We start from the raw sequence: 19,130 nt of genomic DNA, 5'->3' as shown, positions 1-19,130 counted from the left end.
TTAAATAATTTTAATGTGTTTTGTTAAAAATAAATTTTGTTTTTTTTAAATATAATTTAAGATATTTTTAATTTAAAAAATATTTTTATAAAAATACATCACCAAACAAATATTTAATATCTTTTGAACTTATATAGGAAACAATGAAAAGTCGAAGTTTCTCAACATAAGTGATGTCTGATTCGTTGGTCATAATATATTGAAAAGAACAAAATCATCGAATGAATCACACGCCCAGTTAATTTGTTTTTTACTTTCTAGAAAATTGGACTTTCTGCAGGTAATAAAGTGACGGTGATTCCCTGTTTGCTAGTTGCTACAAACATGACATTCATGAATTTCACTTTAAGTTATGTTTAGAGAAGTAATATGTTAAGATATGAAAGGAAGTAACAAGTCACCACAAAGTAATTAAGATTCTCTGTTTAGTCCTGTTATTGTGTTTATAAGTTAAACAATTGTTGTATATATGTAAAGGCACCATAAATGAAATTAAGTTATATTAATAAAAATTGATGAATGTGTGGCTATGATTGTGAAAATTTATATTAAAAGTTCCCGTTGAAAATTAAAATAATAAACAAGTAATTTCTCATTTTTAGTCCATGATTAGCGATTAAATTAAAATTAGAGAGTAGGAATAACATCATCTATTTTTGCTTAATTAGTCCATGATTAGCGATTAAATTTAAATCAAACTCATCAATTGAGCACTCATTTATAATTTAAACAAGTCACGCATGCTCTCAAAGCAGACCCAAACCAAGCTTGAGAGATGATATTGGACTGTGTACACAAAATATAAATGTTCAATAAAAATCCCTCAATTACAAATGTTGCCGCTATCTGTTCCTGTGGGTTTCATAAAGAAAATAAAACATGGGAGAGAATAAGCAGACTTTTAACAGTAGCAAAACCTAGCTATACATGCACAGGGCAGATGTAGCTAGCAGCAAATCTATCTTGTTTTTTCTTTACAAATATTTGAACTCGAAACTTGTTTAGGCGAGAGAGAACTGCTAATAATGATTTTTAAAGTATATTGATTGCAGTACTGCGTACTATTCTTAATATTAATCATGAGATTTTCTAGAAATGTCACCAGGACGTTCAAGATATATATATAATTAAAACCATCAAACATCAATTTAACTGCAGTGATAATATTGAATAACAACTTTTACTATTAGTTTTAACTAAAATTATCCTTGGAACGCTCCTTAATTTGTCTGGCAGTACGTAATTAGATTGAATTCTTAATTACCACAAAATTCATGTGCTCAAAGTGTTAATTTTGTCAGCCTAAGACTTGCTAAATGCTTGTGAAAATGTATAGATCGACATCTACAACTCCTCTTCGTCGAGCAAACTTATCACGTATATCTCGTTGTTTAGATGGTGTGTGAACCTACAACTCTGCGAAGTGCCTAATCCCTGAAAACCTGAATCCTCGGTGGAGAAACTTTACAAGCACTCAAGTTTATCTCAAACAAGCATCACCGTCGCTTTCTTAATTACAAAGTACTGTTTTCTTTCGTTATGTTTTCGAGTTCAAAAAAAATAAGGTGGAATTAGATAAATGGTTGATGATTGGACATTCCGTGTGTGTGTATTTCCAGATATCGATATCATTTCCAAGTCAGCATCTTGCCCCTAGCAAGCTAGCTTGCAGTCCGTCCATGAGATGGGGTCTCATCTAAAAAACGACAGTGAGTCAATTTGATGTGGAACGAGGCAATATTGTTGATGAGTATATATATTAAGCTTCGGCAACAAAATAATAAGGGTGTTCATGGGAAGGTATCTGATTCTATTACAGAGCATGTTCTCTCTTACTTCCTCGGTTATATCTCAGAAAACATTGGTTAATTTATAAAACAAGAGCAGAGTAGTAACCCTATCAAGGAGGACAAATTAAGACATGTATTAAAAAAGCAAGCCATCACATGGCAAGAGACAGGCAGGCAGAGGAACCATCGCAATTGCTTTTCCTTTTGCCTAACCCATTGCAGTAAACAAATTAAGCTCGAACTTATCTATGCAATTCAATTGATTCTTTATTGATGGTGGATCTTGACATGTTGTTGCGTAGGTGTTAACTATTATAAAGTCCTGCAAATTTAGAAAGACAAGTCGGCCACGTCTACAGTACAGATATTAACGATGAAAAAAAGGCACGTGATTTCGACCAATTTTAAGTTTCAATGTCACTTTCAAGATAACGCCGAGATGGTTTAAAATCGAATTTTTTTTCCCTTTTTGTAAGGGTATGGATTAAATTGAAATGATCCAAAAAAACGTCTTCTTTATGATTCGGCCACAAATTGATTCAATTCTTTAAATAATTGATGAGTCAGAAGGTTTGATTAATTAGTCCATAAAAAAAAGGGTGTGATTCATATGTTCGAAAACAAAGTTTGTTGAAAATTACTAAACCTTTGTGCTTCCTTGTAAATTTATAAGAATTAATGGTTGTGAAATTTTTTTAAGTGTTTATACCATCAGATTCTCAATAATAAACATAAAATGGACTGCCATTCTTCTCACTGTATTTTTCTTAGATATAGCCAACATCACAAGGGCTGCAAATTAATATCTAGACTCTTCTTCTAGACGTACGTGTCTATATTTCTAGAAATGTTATATTTGATGAGTCCATTAATTTCACATTTGCTCAAACGTACAAGTATATATCTTGTTCTTCCACTAATGTTACTACACGTACAAGTATATATCTTGTTCTTCCACTATGGCTAGGCTAGGCTAGTTTTCCTGATGATCGATGATCCACTATGACTAGGCTAGGCTAGTTTTCCTGATGATCAATGATCCACTATGGGTTACTGTATTTTTCTTGGTCCAAACTTCATCTCTTGGAATTCCTAGAAGCAAAAGACAGTCACACATTCAACACAACCTCAACGTTTGAGAACTCTCTTGTTGAGCTTGTAGGGATGTATGGAGACTAAGTCCACTTCATCCAATACTGGTAATCTTTTAGATGGAATTCTCGCTCGGCCACATACGTAATAAGAAGGCATGCAATGGTAGACATCATGCATGAAAAAGAATATTTTTCATTTCTTCTTCTTCTTCTTTCATTTCCAATTCATTTTTTTTATATATGATATATTTCGAAATTAAGTTATTTTACAGGAAACGATCTGAATCTAAATTAATATTTTTCACACAGTACTTTCATTGTACAATGCAACTGCCAGAGAACAACAGTGTAATTCGTTGCAACATAATGATCTCCATTTAATTAGTCTTCATTTCTATCCTCATCATATATACCAGTACTATGACATAGTATGATGCATGATTTTGACAGGAAAACAAAAACCCAACGACAAAATACCACAAATTCCAGTAAGGAACCCCGCTATTATTCTAGCCAGTGCCTTGACCCTTACAGAGCCATTTACCTCTAGCCCAGTACTTACCCTTCGCATGATGCCACTGCCCCACGCCATCATTTTCTCAACTGTACGTGTCATATCCAATCTGTATGCGTACTCACCATTATGTAGGGTTCAGCTTGAATTTTTGTCAGCATATGGTGTATAATTCATAGACAGCTAATGACAAGTAGTTTGCCAATTGCCATTATAATTAATTAATGTTAATGTTAATAGAAAAATAAAAACAATAATGGAGTTTTTAAACAGTGTACATGCATTGTTACTGCTGAGTTGACTCGGTTGCAATGTGAATTTCACCATGCATAAGTAATTATAATTTGTAAATTAATTTACAATTAAATCCATGTAATTATAAACTTTGTCAAAAAATCATCTCAACCTAATAACTTAAATTATTGGTTGAGGTTCCAAGATGCGATTTATATTATTTTCCAACACACCCTCTCAAGTGAAAACCATTCGGGTTTGAAATTTATACAGGCCCATAGTATCTTGTGTTTAATTTTTATCAAATAAATATGGATGTTGAGATTCGAATTCGTGACCGCTTGGTTATCAACGCTCTGATACTATATCAAAGAACTATCTCAACCCAATAACTTAAACTATTAGGTGAGGTCCCAATATATGATTTATATTATTGTCTAATAAATTTTATATTTTGATAATTAAACTTTATTTTTATCATATTTTAATTCTTAAGAGTTAAAAAGAAGAATGAAAACATCAATCAACATTATTTCGGCTATAAAAACAATAGATATTAATGTCATTAAGTTCATCACGAAAAAAGAATTTATTTATGGTTGTTTTTGGTCTCGAAAAAAGAGTCAAAATAGATCAGAGAGCAATTGGGTTTACGGATTTGATTCCTTTCTTCGAGCAGTTTCGGTTGTTGTAGATGAGTTTTGAGGTTGAAATTGGGTTTTAAGCAGCTTTTAGGTGCTTGGGATGAAAATTTTGAGTATTTTAAGGCAAAATTGGCAATTTTTATTTTTTCAACAACCTAAAGCTCCGTGGAATTGTGACAGTGGACGACCATTCAGCTTAAAACATGCAAGGCGATGTCCACGTGTCGTCTTTTTGTTTTTTTAAGCAACGAGGTCAGGTTTTCAGAGTCAGGCGCGCACTTATGGGCTAACTTGCTGGCCCAAGTGTTTCATCACTTGTGCCTAGCGCAGCCTATCCCTATTTGTTTTTTCCTTTTTAAAATTCTTTATCCTCTAAAATATGTTTGTATTTTTTTATATGTATTCTGAGTGATGTAAATATTTCGATTTATTTATAATTTTTAAAATATATATGGTAAAAAATGGTTACCGTGACACCACAATTTATTTTACAGAGAAGTTTGCAGTCACAATATTGTAACTTCAAAAATTCTGTTTGCGAATCAAATATATTCATGGGACACAAATTCGGAAAGCACAGGTAAAAGTTTATAGGTAGTTGAGATGCCTAAAGGAGGGTTTGGAATTGTAGGTGGCAACGTTTTTTTAAAGAAAACGATTTTTTTTTAATTTTAAATTAATTTTTTAGTATTTTTAAATTATTTTGATATGTTAATATTAAAATAAAAAATATTTTAAAAAACAATATTTATCACTATTCTAAATACCCCTTGTAATAAGAATGCTTCTATGAAGGGAAATATAATCTTGATTTTTAGAAAAAGAATTTCGGTAGTAATTAAGGGAAGATGGTTATTACAGTGTGAACTAATAAATAAGCTCTATTATCTCATACGGCAAAACAAAACTAAAAATTTCATAGTGATAAAAACTTGGAATTAAGAGGTTTGTTTTCTCTTTGGTCTCTGATTCGAATCTTGTAGTTGCATATGATAGTCACTGGAGACTTACATGGTCGTTAACTTCAAAGCTTGTGAGATTAGTCGAGGCGCGCGTAAACTGGTACGGACACCTACGTTAATATAAAAAACCGAAATTTTTTTTAAAATAATATTTCTAATATATGTCCTTATGCCACATGTTAAGTGATATAAATGGAAAGTTTCACTTATATGATATCGATTTATTTATATAATTGAGTACAATTTTAATTTTTAGTTTAATATTTCTGGGAATGTAAATTAAATCATTATATTAACTGTTAGAAAGCATGACAGTGCAAAATCTCAAGAATACACATGAATTAAGTTGTAAGATCATAATTCCAAATTAAAATCCGACTATAGATCCAATAAATATATATTTTTTGAGTTTTTTATTATTATATTCTTCCTTAATATATAGTTATACTCGTTCCAATTATATTAGATAAAATTCCTCAAAAGGAAGAAATCTTAGTGATATCCAACAACAGTACTTGCCGAGACAAGAGAATTGACAGAATCAAATCTTCAAAAAGAGCAAGGAAATAAAGCTAATACTCATCATCAAAATTCAATGTTTTTACTTCAGAAATTAGAATCTTGTCCTTAGGTTTGGACCCACTTTAAAATCAGCATTAAAATTATGAATAAACCCATCTTTGTCTAACACCCAGCAATAATTCCAGAAATAGCAAGAAATCCCCCAACTTCACCAGGCCCATAACCGTCTTTTCAGAAGTTCAACCCCCCTGGTTTTCTTCCGTGATATAGCAGAAAAGTCAAGGCGATAATGGGCATAAGGAAAGGAGTAGGAAAAAGTGGACGGCAGTTGAGGAGGGCTGGCATATCAGAGTATAGTAATTGCCTATAAAAGAGCCCCAAAACAGAATCTTCTGCTCGTCAAAACACACACACACACCATTTCTCATTTCCATAGCCACTTGGCCATGACTCCAAAATCTTTCATTCTCTCATATAGCTTTTTAACACTAGCAACTGAGTGACAGAGAGAGGGAGATAGCATAGAATTCGGTGAAGCAGCAACGACCTCCCCTGTTCCTCATCTCCTTTCACTTCCACTTGTTTCCTTTTCCTTGATAATAACCAACTCTTTCTCTGTCAAAGGTATTGTCTCTCTTCTGCTGCTGATTCTTTTCATTCATCTACTTATGATAATTTGGTTTCCGTGTCCTTTTTTTGTTGTCTGTCTGTCTGTCTGCCTGCCTGCCTTGAATCTTAATACTGTTTTTAACTTTAGCAATCATAAAAAGGACCTTTGGCTTTGGCCGTTGTTATTTATGATTGTTTTTTGTCCCTTACAAAAATAAATCTTTTTTTTTGTTTTGTTTTCTGTTTCATATTCTTTGCACCGGGAGAGTCCATCGGAGCTTGAACTCATTTGTATATGCATTTCCTTACCATTTGTTTCATGGCATACAATGAATGAAACGTTTTCCCGGAAATTTCCCCGACGTTGACCAAATAGTTGACTATCGTCAAGCAGACGATTAAAAGCTTTACACTTATTCTTGGTGAATCCTATCACCTTAATAAATTCGCTGCTGCTGCCTGTAGATTTTGACTCTCTTTTCTATATCTCTTCTGAGTTCCTCTGTGATTTCTCTTCATTGAATTTGCAGAGTAAAAACTCAGGTAAAGAGAAGAAACTAAAATTTTGACTTTTCTCTCTTTTTTGGGGGGGCGGGGGGGGTTGTTCGTGACTCGATATAGTAACTGGAAATTACGTTCGTTGGAGGTTTTTGATTTGCTGGGATACAAAATAGTAATATTTGAAGATTCAACGTGCTGAATCCCATTTTTGTCAATGGTTTATTTATCCTAACTAAAGTTGTACTAAAACACTGCAATTTCACATATCTTTGGTGACATAGATTTTGTCTCCCCCCCCTGTTTAGCTTGTATATATTCCCATGGTTTCATTTCAAAGTCCTAATTAACCAACCTTCTTTGTCGTTTTATTGAACAATAATAACTGTACAAGCTTGATCTTTGACCTCGCTTTGTATTATACGATTGCTAAAATATATTTTCTTCTTTGTTTTTGATGTTCTGATTGCAGTTTTCAAAAGGGCAAGTGAGGATGTTAGAGAAAAAGATGGAAGGAAACTACACCGATAAAGTGATAGAGGAATTTGAAGCATTGACTAAAGATGCTGAAATGGTTCAGAGAGAAACCCTGAAGAAAATATTGGAAGAGAATGGATCTGCCGAGTATTTGCTGAATTCGGGTCTTAATGGAAGGACTGACCCTGAGAGTTTCAAGTCTTGTGTTCCACTTGTTACTCACAAAGACTTGGAAGCTTATATTTACAGAATTGCTGATGGCGATCCTTCTCCTATCCTCACTGGGAAACCCATACCAGACATGTCTTTGAGGTGTATATTTCATGATTTCAATTATTTATTTGTGGATTTGTGCAAGCAAAGTTTCTAATTCGAGAAATTTGAATTGTTGCAGTTCTGGTACTACTCAGGGGAGGAGAAAGCTTGTCCCTTTCAATGATGAATTGATGGAAAACACCTTGCAGATATATAGAACTTCTTTTGCCTTCAGAAACAGGTATTAGGAAGGAATTAGTATTTGTTTTTATTAGAAGAGCCTTTTAGTTTTTTTTTTTTTTCCATTTAACAGGAATTCTTTTTCCATTTGCTAGAAGATTACCTTGTTGGGTAATATGTTTCTGTTCTCTATTGTTTAATAACAAGAAAAAAAACAAGAAGGATTAATTTTTAGTTGATTAGTTCTCTGTTGACGCAAGGAGGATTGTATAATGCAGAGAATTTCCACTGGAGAAGGGGAAATCCTTACACTTTGTCTACAGCAGCAAGCCATGGAAAACAAAAGGGGGTTTAGGTGCAGGAACTGCCACAACAAATCTCTTCCGCAATTCGAAATACAAAAATGGAATGAAGGCAATTCAGTTCCAATGCTGCAGCCCTGATGAAGTGATATTTGGTCCTGATTTCCACCAATCATTATACTGCCATCTCTTATGCGGGCTACTCTTCCGCGAAGAAATTCAGTTTGTGTTCTCTACATTTGCTCATAGCATTGTGCTTGCATTCCGGACCTTTGAACAAGTCTGGGAGGAGCTCTGCAATGATATACGTGACGGGGAACTAAGCAGCAGAGTCACCGCCCCTTCAGTTAGAATGGCAATGTCAAAACTGCTTAAGCCAAACCCTGAATTGGCCGATTTGATCTATAAAAAATGCTCTGGATTGAGTAATTGGTATGGATTAATACCAGAGCTTTTCCCCAATGCTAAGTACATCTACGGGATAATGACTGGGTCAATGGAGCCTTATTTGAAGAAACTGAGGCACTATGCAGGGGAGCTGCCATTGATGAGTGCTGATTATGGTTCTTCAGAAGGGTGGGTTGCAGCGAATGTCAATCCAAAATTGCCTCCTGAGTTAGCTACTTTTGCCGTGCTTCCTAATATTGGATACTTCGAATTCATTCCTCTTAATAACAACACTGAGTGTCTGTATATGGAGCCCAAGCCTGTGGGTCTGACGGAAGTCAAGATTGGTGAAGATTATGAGATCATTGTTACCACTTTTGCAGGTACACGGAGTTTTCCCTTTTAGATTTAATTTTTCTGTGAGATAATTTATTGAGGTCAAAAAGTTCTTCCTGCATTTCCACGAAGTTGACATAAAATTGCTGATGAAAACTCTTATTCCATTATATGGCCTCTCCAGTACAGGCTAACAGCCCCATCTTTTATAATTTGTCAACAATTTTGAATTCACTAGCGCAGAAGCTTTATTTCATCTGTTGATGCGTTTAGCCTTTCGTGAATACTCTTGTCTTCTTTGTAGAGGCCATAATATAGGAATCTGCAAACCTAACTTTCTATTACTTCTCATTTTTTGAGTGTACCAGCCAGTAGCCTTGACAAGAACAGCTTCTATCCTGACGAAAATATTTCGGTTCTCCATGCTGCCATGTTCTTCAATTTTTAATTTTGTTTCTCTAGAGTCGCCAGTGGGAACAAGAACTATTTGACTTTACTGATCCAGCTGTCTTTGATTCATGGCTCCATGTATTAATGTTTTGATACACTTTGTTTCAGATGGAACAGTTGTGAACACCTTTTTTTACTAGATACTCCAATCTTTTTTAATGGAGGGGCATTTATTAGACATGTTAGGGAAATCCTCCAGGTTTAGGTTTACACACTGACATCGTTAATGCAAGATTCCCCATGTGTGGCACACCATTAGAAGCAATATATATCTTTTTGCTGGAAAAACCGTGTTCTCTGCTACATGTAGGTTTTTTAAAACTAAAACTTCCATAAAATGTGCTTCTTGAATGTTTATTTGCAGATACATTGGCAGTCTCTGAAAGAAGGATTGTTTCTATGTGATGTTGCAGAAGTGCCTAATAATGCTTTTCTTTTCAATAGAATTTGGCAGTTGAACCAACTTATGAATGCTTTAATTTATGTTTTGTGCCTAACATCCTTCATCTTCATTTCTTGACGGGTGATTGCCAAAATCTCAACTTCGTCTTCTGTTCTTTGGTGACAGTTGAACCTCCTTCTTGAGGGTATATTGGGGCTAATAATCATTTATATTTAGATTAGAGAAGTACATGTTTATACAATGGTAGTCTCTTGACAATTTAGCAGAGCATCTACACAAATAAACATGATAGACGGCAGAAGTAATTTGTTTGATTATTGTATGTCAACGTCCAATATAATAAAAAGGATACTTTCAAGATGATGTCATTGTTATAAAATTATTATTGTAAGCATAAGGAGTGGTTATATGCTTAGCGATGTTTATTTGTCTTTATTCTTGTAGCGTGCAGGAGAAGTTAAAACCGGGCCGAGTAAAACAAAAGTTCCTTAGGTTATGAAAATGATACAGAACCAATCAATATAAAAATCTTGTGTTTTAGCTATTGGAAGGGGAAATTTCACTCCTAGGTCTGCAAGCATTTGTTACTTGTAATCTCTTACCCTGAACTTGGACCTGTCTGCTTCTTCTTTTTTTCTCTCTCTCTAAGATGGAAAATTGAAATATTCAATGTACAAGTGACATATTTTCTTATCTGACTGAAAATAAAGTTTGTGTTCACACCATGGCAGTTTTTTCATTTAATTCTGATGTTGATTGTAAACTGCAGGCTTGTACAGGTACAGGCTAGGAGATGTGGTGAGGGTTATGGGTTTCCATAACACAACCCCAGAACTTAAATTTGTGTGCAGGAGGAACCTTATTCTTTCCATAAACATTGACAAGAACACCGAGAAGGATTTGCAGCTATCTGTAGAAGAAGCTGGCAAACTGCTAGCCGAAGAAAAGCTTGAGATAGTTGACTTCAGCAGTCTGGTTGATGTATCCACAGACCCTGGACACTACGTTATCTTTTTAGAAATTAGTGGTGAACCAAGTGAGGAGGTGTTAAGAGAGTGTTGCAATTGCCTGGACCGATCCTTTGTTGATGCAGGCTATGTTGGTTCACGGAAGGTGAAGGCCATTGGACCCCTTGAGCTCCGAGTTGTTTGGAGAGGAACCTTCCAGAAGATTTTGGAGCATTACCTAGGATTAGGAACTGTTGTCAGCCAGTTTAAAACCCCTCGTTGTGTAGGGCCCATGAACAGCAAGGTGCAGCAAATCCTGTGTAATAATGTTGCTAAGACCTATTTTAGTACTGCCTTCTGAGTGAATATCTGTAAACTGCGTTTTGGTAATTGCTTCATAATATAGTTTAATCCATGTAACAAGTTTCTGGAAGCAGCAAACTGGAGTGTATGTATACGTAGCAACATCTCTCTGGCTCCTCTTTTCTAATACGTACTTTCCTTAGCCCGTTTGTTTCAAACCATTTTGTATTTGTTTTTCATTAAAAAAAATTAATATATAAAACATAATTTCTAGTTAAAGAAAAATATAACTTGGTTTAATAAAGTGTGTTTTTTTTTAAGTGAAATAGTTTTTAGAAGTTAACAAAAATTTAAAAATATCTTTTTATTTGTGAGGTTTGGTTTTTATTCTTTTAAATGTTATTTATTTTGTTTAAAATAATTTATGAAATTAGATTCTTTTTAATTTCATTTCCTAACTTTTTTATATGTCAAAATTAATTCTTATTTTTTTAATAAATTTAAATAAAAATTAAAAATTAAAAGTTATTTTTTAGCTTATTTATTGTAACATAGTCAAATACTTAAAAAAAATTTCAACTCATAATACAGTTAAATATCATAAAATAACTTATTTTCAAAAAAAAACAATCACCGTTGTAGTATTCTTTCTCTGTTTTCTGGGCCATTGTTTATTTGACTATTCTTCGTGATGGGCACTGGCAATTAAACTCTTGGGTTGAGGCTTGTCCATTAGCCAGCTGGCACCCTTCCCAAGTCAAAGCTGACATGATATCTGTGATAAAGGCTGTCCATTAGCCATTGCTTACAGAAACCATACGTCCACAACAACTAAAAGCTGCATAAATTATGATTCCATCCAGCATCATGTGCAGTTATTGGTAGTAGGTAAGGTATCAGCTTTTAAAAAAAATATTATTTTTTATTTTAAATAATTATTTTAATGTTTTAATAGTATTTTAATATTCTGATATTAAAAATAATTTTTTTAAAATAAAAAAATATTATTTAATATATTTTAAAATAAAAAACCACTTTAAAAAATAATTATAATCATACTATCGGACACCTTGTAAAACACATGAAGGGACATGACAAAGGAAGTGCACATGAATGTGGATCTACCTCGAGGAACAAGAAAGGAGGATGTGTTGGCTTTGACTTAAAAATCCATTACGTTACCCATGGTTGTCATTAAAAAAAACGAAGTTATGTCAGTGTATGTAATAAATCGTTGTCTTCTGTGATTGGATGTATAAATCCTACTTGCCCAAATATTAAAATCACATGCATGCATGCATGCATGTATGTATATTCAACTCTAGCGAAGATTACCAAATTTCTGTGCAGGATCTATGGTACGCAGCTCTAGCAAGATATCCCTGCTAAGAGATTCAGATTCATGGAGTGAGATTTAGGGCATGAAGAAGTTATCAGAACCGAGAAAGGAGTAATTGTAAGTGGTTAGTAGCATGAACACCACCGCAGGAAGTGGTTGGCACCCAAATATAGCATGAGAAGTTGGTGTTTTTTTTTTAAAAAAAATGGGATCAAGCCATCAAGGGACATTTAGCCTGTGTTGCTTCATTTTGTTTTTATTGGAAGGGAAAATTTTATTGTAAATTTGGATAAATTCTGCGCATTTATTCTCTTTAGGTTTCCCTTCGAGTCGATGGAACTTGTCATTGCCCACTTGAAGACAACGATGAAGGGACCATAACGAAACGACATATCACTATCCAAATCCCAAAAAATAGAAAACTGACAGAAATTTTGGCCCAGTTTGTTTGCAGGAAAGTAGTTTTTTTTTGGAAAGTGAATTCCGGGGAAAGTGAATTCCGGAAAAGTGAATTCCGGAAAAGTATTTTCCGATGTTTGGTAGTGTAATGAAAAATAAGTTGGAAAACACTTTCCAGTGTTTGGTTATGTTATGGAAAATGAGCTGGAAAATAACTTATTAATGTTTTATTTTTTCAAGTTTATTAAAATAATGAGGAACAAATCTTACAAATTAAAAAGTTGAATGAGAATGAAATTGAAAAAAAATATAATTTCATAAATTATCTCAAATAAAATAAATAATAATCAAAATAATAGAGATCAAATCTAAAAAATTAAAAAAAAATGAAAGGTGAAGAAATTAAAATAATAATAATTAACATTTCATAAATTATTTCAAATAAAATAAGTAAAAATCAAAAGAATGAGGACCAAATTTGATAGATAAAAAATTTCAATAAAAAAATGATAAGAAAAAAGCAAATAGCAATTATAAAAGTAAGGACCAAAATTAATATAAAAATTAAATTTTAAGAGATGAAATTGAAAAATAAATATTCAAAACAAATTATATAAAGCAATCAAAAGTTTGAGGATCAAATTTGATATAATCAGCAAATAATGACATTTCTAAATTTTTCACAACTTCCGGAAAGTGTTTTCCGCCCAAAATTTTCAGGAAAACACTTTCCTGAAAACCAAGCCAAATTTTCCCTTGACTGGAAAGTGTTTTCCGTTGACCAATTTTTCCAATAGCAAACAAACACAGGAAAGTTTGGAAAGTGATTTCCCGGAAACCACTTTCCGGAAAACAAACACAGTCAAAAGGGAAAACACTTTCCTAGAAATCAAACCAAATTTTTCTTTGACTGGAAAGTGTTTTCCGTTGACTGAAAAGTGTTTCCGTTGACCAGAAAGTGTTTTCCGTTGACCGGAAAGTGTTTTCCGTTGACTAACTTTTCTAATGACAAACAAACAGAGAAAAGTTTGGAAAGTGGTTTCCCGGAAAATGAATTCCGGGAAACAAACATGGCCTTTGTGTATGAAGGGAGGTTCAAATTTGAGTGCTAATAACTTGATGAGCCCGTTGAGTAAGTAACTAGGCAGGGAGTCAATGTGCTAGGTTCAAAATTTTTGAAAAATTTTAATTTGATTTTATAATAATTAAAATAGATATTAAAAAAAGGGATTTAAATTCTGAAAAAGGTATGTTTAAAATAAATTTCTCTTTTATTCATGTATTTTTTTTTATTTTAACAAAACATCACTTCAAGTATTTTGAATAAAAATAAAAATAAATATTCATAAAAAATTCTAATAAATTAAATTAAAAAATAATATATATGTTTAATCAAAACTCCATTTTTTTTATTCAGGTATTTCTTTTTTTTTTGGATGAAAGTATATTTTTTATATCGGAAGAGTTGTTTTTTTAAAAAAAAATCATGATTTAAAAACTAAGTTTCTATGAATAGTTTTCAAGAGAATATATAAAAAAATGAAAAAATAATTAATTTGATAAAATTATATAAAAGTAAAAAAAATAATGAAATAAATATTTTATCAGACTTTGACTGAAACTACAGGAACAAAATGGGGATCAAGTTATTGAATATATGAAAATTAAAGGACTAAAAATAGATTATATTTCATACCATAAGTGCAATATATAAAAAACACATAACTATTTTTCAATGAACAGTACTATAAGATCATTGTATTTTAGAACTTGAGAATCACAACGAACAATGCTATAATTGTTAATATTGTCATCAAGCCTAGCCTCTAATCTTACTTAAAAACAATGTTATATTTGAATAATTTTTAAAATATTTTAAAATATGTTAATCAGGTCATTTAAAAAGAAAAACCAATAGCAATTGATCTCAATGAAAAAAGGTCAATTGCACCTCTTTTTTTTTAAGCAAAATAATGGAGGGAACCTCGAAGCTCTTTCATCCGACTTTTTATTTATTATGAATTTAAAATTAAACTATGTAAAAGTTATTTTAATATAATCTATTTAACTTAGTCGATTCAAAAGCAATCTAGTCAAATTAATAAAAAAAGTTTAATGATAAAATTGATGAAAAAAAAATATTTTGATCCAAGATTTTGCCTAACTCAAGTTGTTTTAATATGACCTGATTGATTTGACAAGTTTCAAAGCAACTTAAACAATTATTAAAAAAATATTAACAAAAAAAAATGACAAAAAAAGAGAGCTGAATTAAAAAACAAAGAGAGAAAAAAAGAAGCTGCACTGGTCATATAGGTATAAATAATGAAGTTGCGTTCAGTTTTGTTTTTATTAGTGTAGAAAAAGTAATAATAATAACAATGAAGTAATAGCTATTCCAGAATTAATTAGAAGGTGATGGAATTTACTCGTATTTCTATCAAACTCATGTCTGCATTATCTTTACTTTTTGAGTTTTTCCTCTGTTTAAACTCTACACATGCCGATGATTATTGCAAAAATCAAGTGTCTTCGGTAATTAACCATGGATGATTTTCTTGTCTTGGAAACCATTACAGAGATTTCTTCTACTATCTCATGAATCATGCATGATCGAGAAAGTTTCTTCAGCTATTTCATGGCTGGTGACGCTTCTCATTTATGCATGTGCCATGTGTTGTATACATGTCTCATTTATTCAAGTAAACAGTCGAGAAATATTTCTTATTTTGAGAAAAATATATACATGTCTTTAATTTGATTTATAAATATTCAATTTGAAACCCAAAAGGAAGTCAATACACAAACTCATGCATATCATTAGTCCTCCCTTGGCCGGCCGGCCGATAAGGTAATAAACTAATAATACCATGCTTCATGCTTCTTATTGATGAGTTTATTTGGTGCTGCGATGATATTGTTTTTAAAAATGTTTTTATTTAAAAATATATTAAAATAATTTTTTTAATTTATTTTTAACACAACACATAAAATAAAAACATAAAAAAATAAAAATAAAAATAAAAAAATTTAATTTATTTTAAAAATGCTATTGAAACGTAAAAAATCTGCACCGGTAAATTGTACCCACGCTTGTGCGTTTCTATTTGAAGTTCAAAATTGTTGACAAGTGTCATTAATGGTGGATTTATGTTCATATATGTATATACCCGCAAGCAATATATTACTTTCTTAAGTTGATACGATATTTAGGACCACCTAAAATTAATGTCTGTGCTTTAAGAAGAATTAAAAAAAAATACAAATTCGTAACGATAAAAGAAAAAAAAAATATTTCTATAACATTTTAGGCTAGAAAAAGATTTATTTTAATCAGTATAATATCTCCTCCTCTTCTTTTTCTTCAGTCATGACAAAATTATTTATACTCGAGTACAAGCCGATGTTCATGTATAGCATTTCTTCTGTGTTAACACATACCCTACAGTATACAAACAGTTAAATACGTACTTTATACTTATGACTAAAATCCAAATTAAACGTTGTAATTATGACTGCATTACCAATCGGATATCACAAATAAATTAATTAATAGGTTTTTCGTAGACAGACTAAATTTTTAAATGAGCGGATCTGTCATTTTCCTCACCGAACTCGAACCCTACTACTATTTGGACTTTATTTGTGTGAAAAATACTACATTATCCCCAGTCTCTAAGAATCAAATTCTAATTTAAGGGGGCATTTTCAGAATCCTGTCAACTTCCAATTGCGTGCAAAATTATTAATTAGTATATAACGAGGCAAGATGTCCTACTAAAGTAGCCAGCTTGAGTTTAAAATCTAAACAGAGAATCTCTGTGGCTGGTCACATGCTAGGCAAATTTATGTATGTTTCTGTCTGATTTCTTGAGTCTTTCTTCCGAGACAACAATTTCAACTCAGATCCCAATGGAGAAAATGTTGGGAGCCAAAAAAGATGGCCTGGAACGGAAACAGGAGGAGAAAACATTGGCCATATGGGATTTAGGCAGCCCTTTATATGACTCGTATGAAGTGGTGTCACTCACTCATCTCATTGAACGGCAGCTAATGACACTGCCATCTCTGGGAGGATCAAAAAGGCTCTCGTCCAATATATTTTCTCCTGCATGTGATGATCATGCTGTCATTCCTGCTGCACTCCTCGTGTCAAATATGGGCTCCAAGAGAGAAACCAAAAGAGGACGCTCCTCTATGCTGAACAACTTGACCGAATTTGTGAGGAGACAGCTGCGGAGAAGGAGAAGCTGGATCGGATCCAACAACAGAAAGGACAAGTCCGAGAAGTTGAAAGCAGGTCATTGTGTCTTAGTATTTGGTTTGGTTTGTGAAGGCAACAGCTAGAAATAATTTTTTTTTAAAAAAAGGTCACTAGAACCCGTAATTGACAGTAAGCTGCGGTTGTTTCATATAATTGCTTGTTTGAGATCGTGCTGTGATTGTTGTTCTTGGTCATTGATTTGTTGAAATATAATCTCTCAAATGCATAGATATCTCCTCCGGATTTCTCTTCTTATTCATGATAGCATTTAATATTGTACTTAATCTATCAAATATCGATCCTGTTATTTTGCTCAAAATCACATAATTAAACAAGATTAATTGTATACGCTCACCGACACACATTACCATTACCAGTCAGATTACAATCTTAAGGCAGGGTTAACATTCTTTAATTTCATTCTTCCCCCAACTCATTCCCTGTTCATATGATCAGGGAAAGAGGGCATCCTTTTCATTTTCCTTTTTCTTTTTTTTATTTGATTAAGTGCTTAATTTTTACTATTTTCTTTTAATTTTATACTTCAATATTTTATTAACTTTAAATTAATCATCATAATTTGTTGGTATTGATACTCTCTTTTTTTACATTTAAAGAACTTTGATTTACTTCACGGAATAACATGAGTAAGAAAACTAACTCAATTGTATGATGGATTTGTTTCATTATTCGTATAAAGCATACAACGGCTTTCGAAGCTACATTCAAATTCCCTCGGCATCTTTTCCATCATTGAGTGACGCGTGTGGAGTATAAATCCTTGATTTGGCATAATAATTTTTTTTCCTTCTTGTTTTTCACACCTAAACTTAACGATTTTCAAAATAGCTTTTCAATTTTATTTTTTTTAATATTTGATTGATATTTTTTTTTATTATTTATTTTATTTAAAATGATTTATAAAATTAAGTTTTCTTAAAAATTTCATCCTCCTTTAATTTTTTTATATGTCATACTTAGTATCTATTATTTTGATTGTTAATTATGTTGTTTTAAATTTCTTTTTTAATTGGATTTATTTTTCAATTTTATCCCTCAACATTTAATTTTCATTATATTTTTATGTCAAATTTAGTCTTTATTTTTTATTACTATTGTTTTACTCTGACAAATTTTTTAGATTAAAATATTTTTTTTGGTTTCGTCCTTCAACATTAAATTGGTTAGGAATTGAGTTTCATAATTGAACCCAAGTTTAGAATTTCACAGGTCATGAATTTCAAAAATTAACCTACATTTAAGATATTCACCTGAATTTGCTTTTTATTTTCCCTTTATTTATGATCATTTTTTTTTCAATTTCTTCTTTCAATGTTTATTTGTTTTTTAAATTTTATCTCTAATTACTTTATAATTCTTCAATGTGGTTCCATATTTAATACGATATGAGGTCAATTAAGACTCAATTAAGGCCCAACCGAGAAGAAAATAAAAGAAGGAAAATGAACAACTTGGATTGTCCAACTAGCTTAACTCACTGTGGTCGTTTTCATTACTCGAGTCATAAATTTACATGTTAACCTGAGTTAGTATAGTGTGTTGTCATCTTTTCATTGCACTCCTTAGATTTTTTTATGATTTAATTATGTGACAGTATGTTATTTCACATTTAACCTAGGGCTAAGTTGATTTTAAAACAAAAACAGTGTGAACTCTTTTTTTAACCAAATTACCAATTGAACAGGGCAACCAATTCGTTTTTGGCTTGTTAGGTGAGCAAGCACACCAACTTTTTCTTGTATTTATTAACACATTTGGTGATCAATTAATATAATATGATAAATTGATGAAGTTTTTTATCCACATTCTAAATATTTTATCACAAGTAGAAATAAATAACGGCACTCGCACATTTTTTTAATGCAATAATTGACTTTTCATCCAGCCTGCGGTAAAACATAGACACTAAACCTACTTCGTAACAATATATAAAAGGGAAAATTATCCATAGCTTTCTATAATTTGGTCAAAATTACATTTATTTATAGAGTTTTGAAAAATTATAATTTGTATGTTAAACTTTATACATGCGCTAACACTTAACATTCTCGTCAAAAAAATCAACAAAAAATATTTAATTATTTATAAATTTATCATTATTTTTCATTTAATGAATAAAATACACATGTATTAAAAATTACAACTTTTCCATAAAAAAAAATTGTCGCCCTTTGTCCTTTCTTATAAGTGGATTTCAGCC

The 19,130-nt window shown here is 31.9% G+C and overlaps 1 protein-coding gene across 3 annotated transcripts; it reads left to right on the top strand.

Annotated features, from left to right (window-relative positions):
* The first annotated feature begins 6,062 nt into the window (after positions 1-6,062).
* LOC133682563 (jasmonoyl--L-amino acid synthetase JAR4-like) lies at positions 6,063-11,045 on the top strand. 3 transcript variants are annotated; one of them, XM_062105952.1, is made up of 5 exons: positions 6,063-6,384; positions 7,340-7,656; positions 7,739-7,840; positions 8,058-8,851; positions 10,427-11,045. In XM_062105952.1, exons 2-5 carry the CDS (start codon positions 7,361-7,363, stop codon positions 10,963-10,965), a joined length of 1,731 nt encoding a protein of 576 aa, XP_061961936.1. In that variant the 5' UTR covers positions 6,063-6,384; positions 7,340-7,360; the 3' UTR covers positions 10,966-11,045. The 3 variants fall into 3 exon arrangements, with proteins under 3 accessions (XP_061961936.1, XP_061961937.1, XP_061961938.1); XM_062105953.1 differs by lacking the exon at positions 6,063-6,384 and adding an exon at positions 6,536-6,791; XM_062105954.1 differs by lacking the exon at positions 6,063-6,384 and adding an exon at positions 6,788-6,912.
* Positions 11,046-19,130: the final 8,085 nt, after the last annotated feature.

Source organism: Populus nigra, chromosome 2 (genome assembly GCF_951802175.1).
Source record: "Populus nigra chromosome 2, ddPopNigr1.1, whole genome shotgun sequence".
In the NCBI taxonomy this organism is placed as follows: domain Eukaryota; kingdom Viridiplantae; phylum Streptophyta; class Magnoliopsida; order Malpighiales; family Salicaceae; genus Populus; species Populus nigra.
Note: the sequence above shows the minus strand (reverse complement) of the source record. Positions and strands in the feature narration are given on the sequence as shown.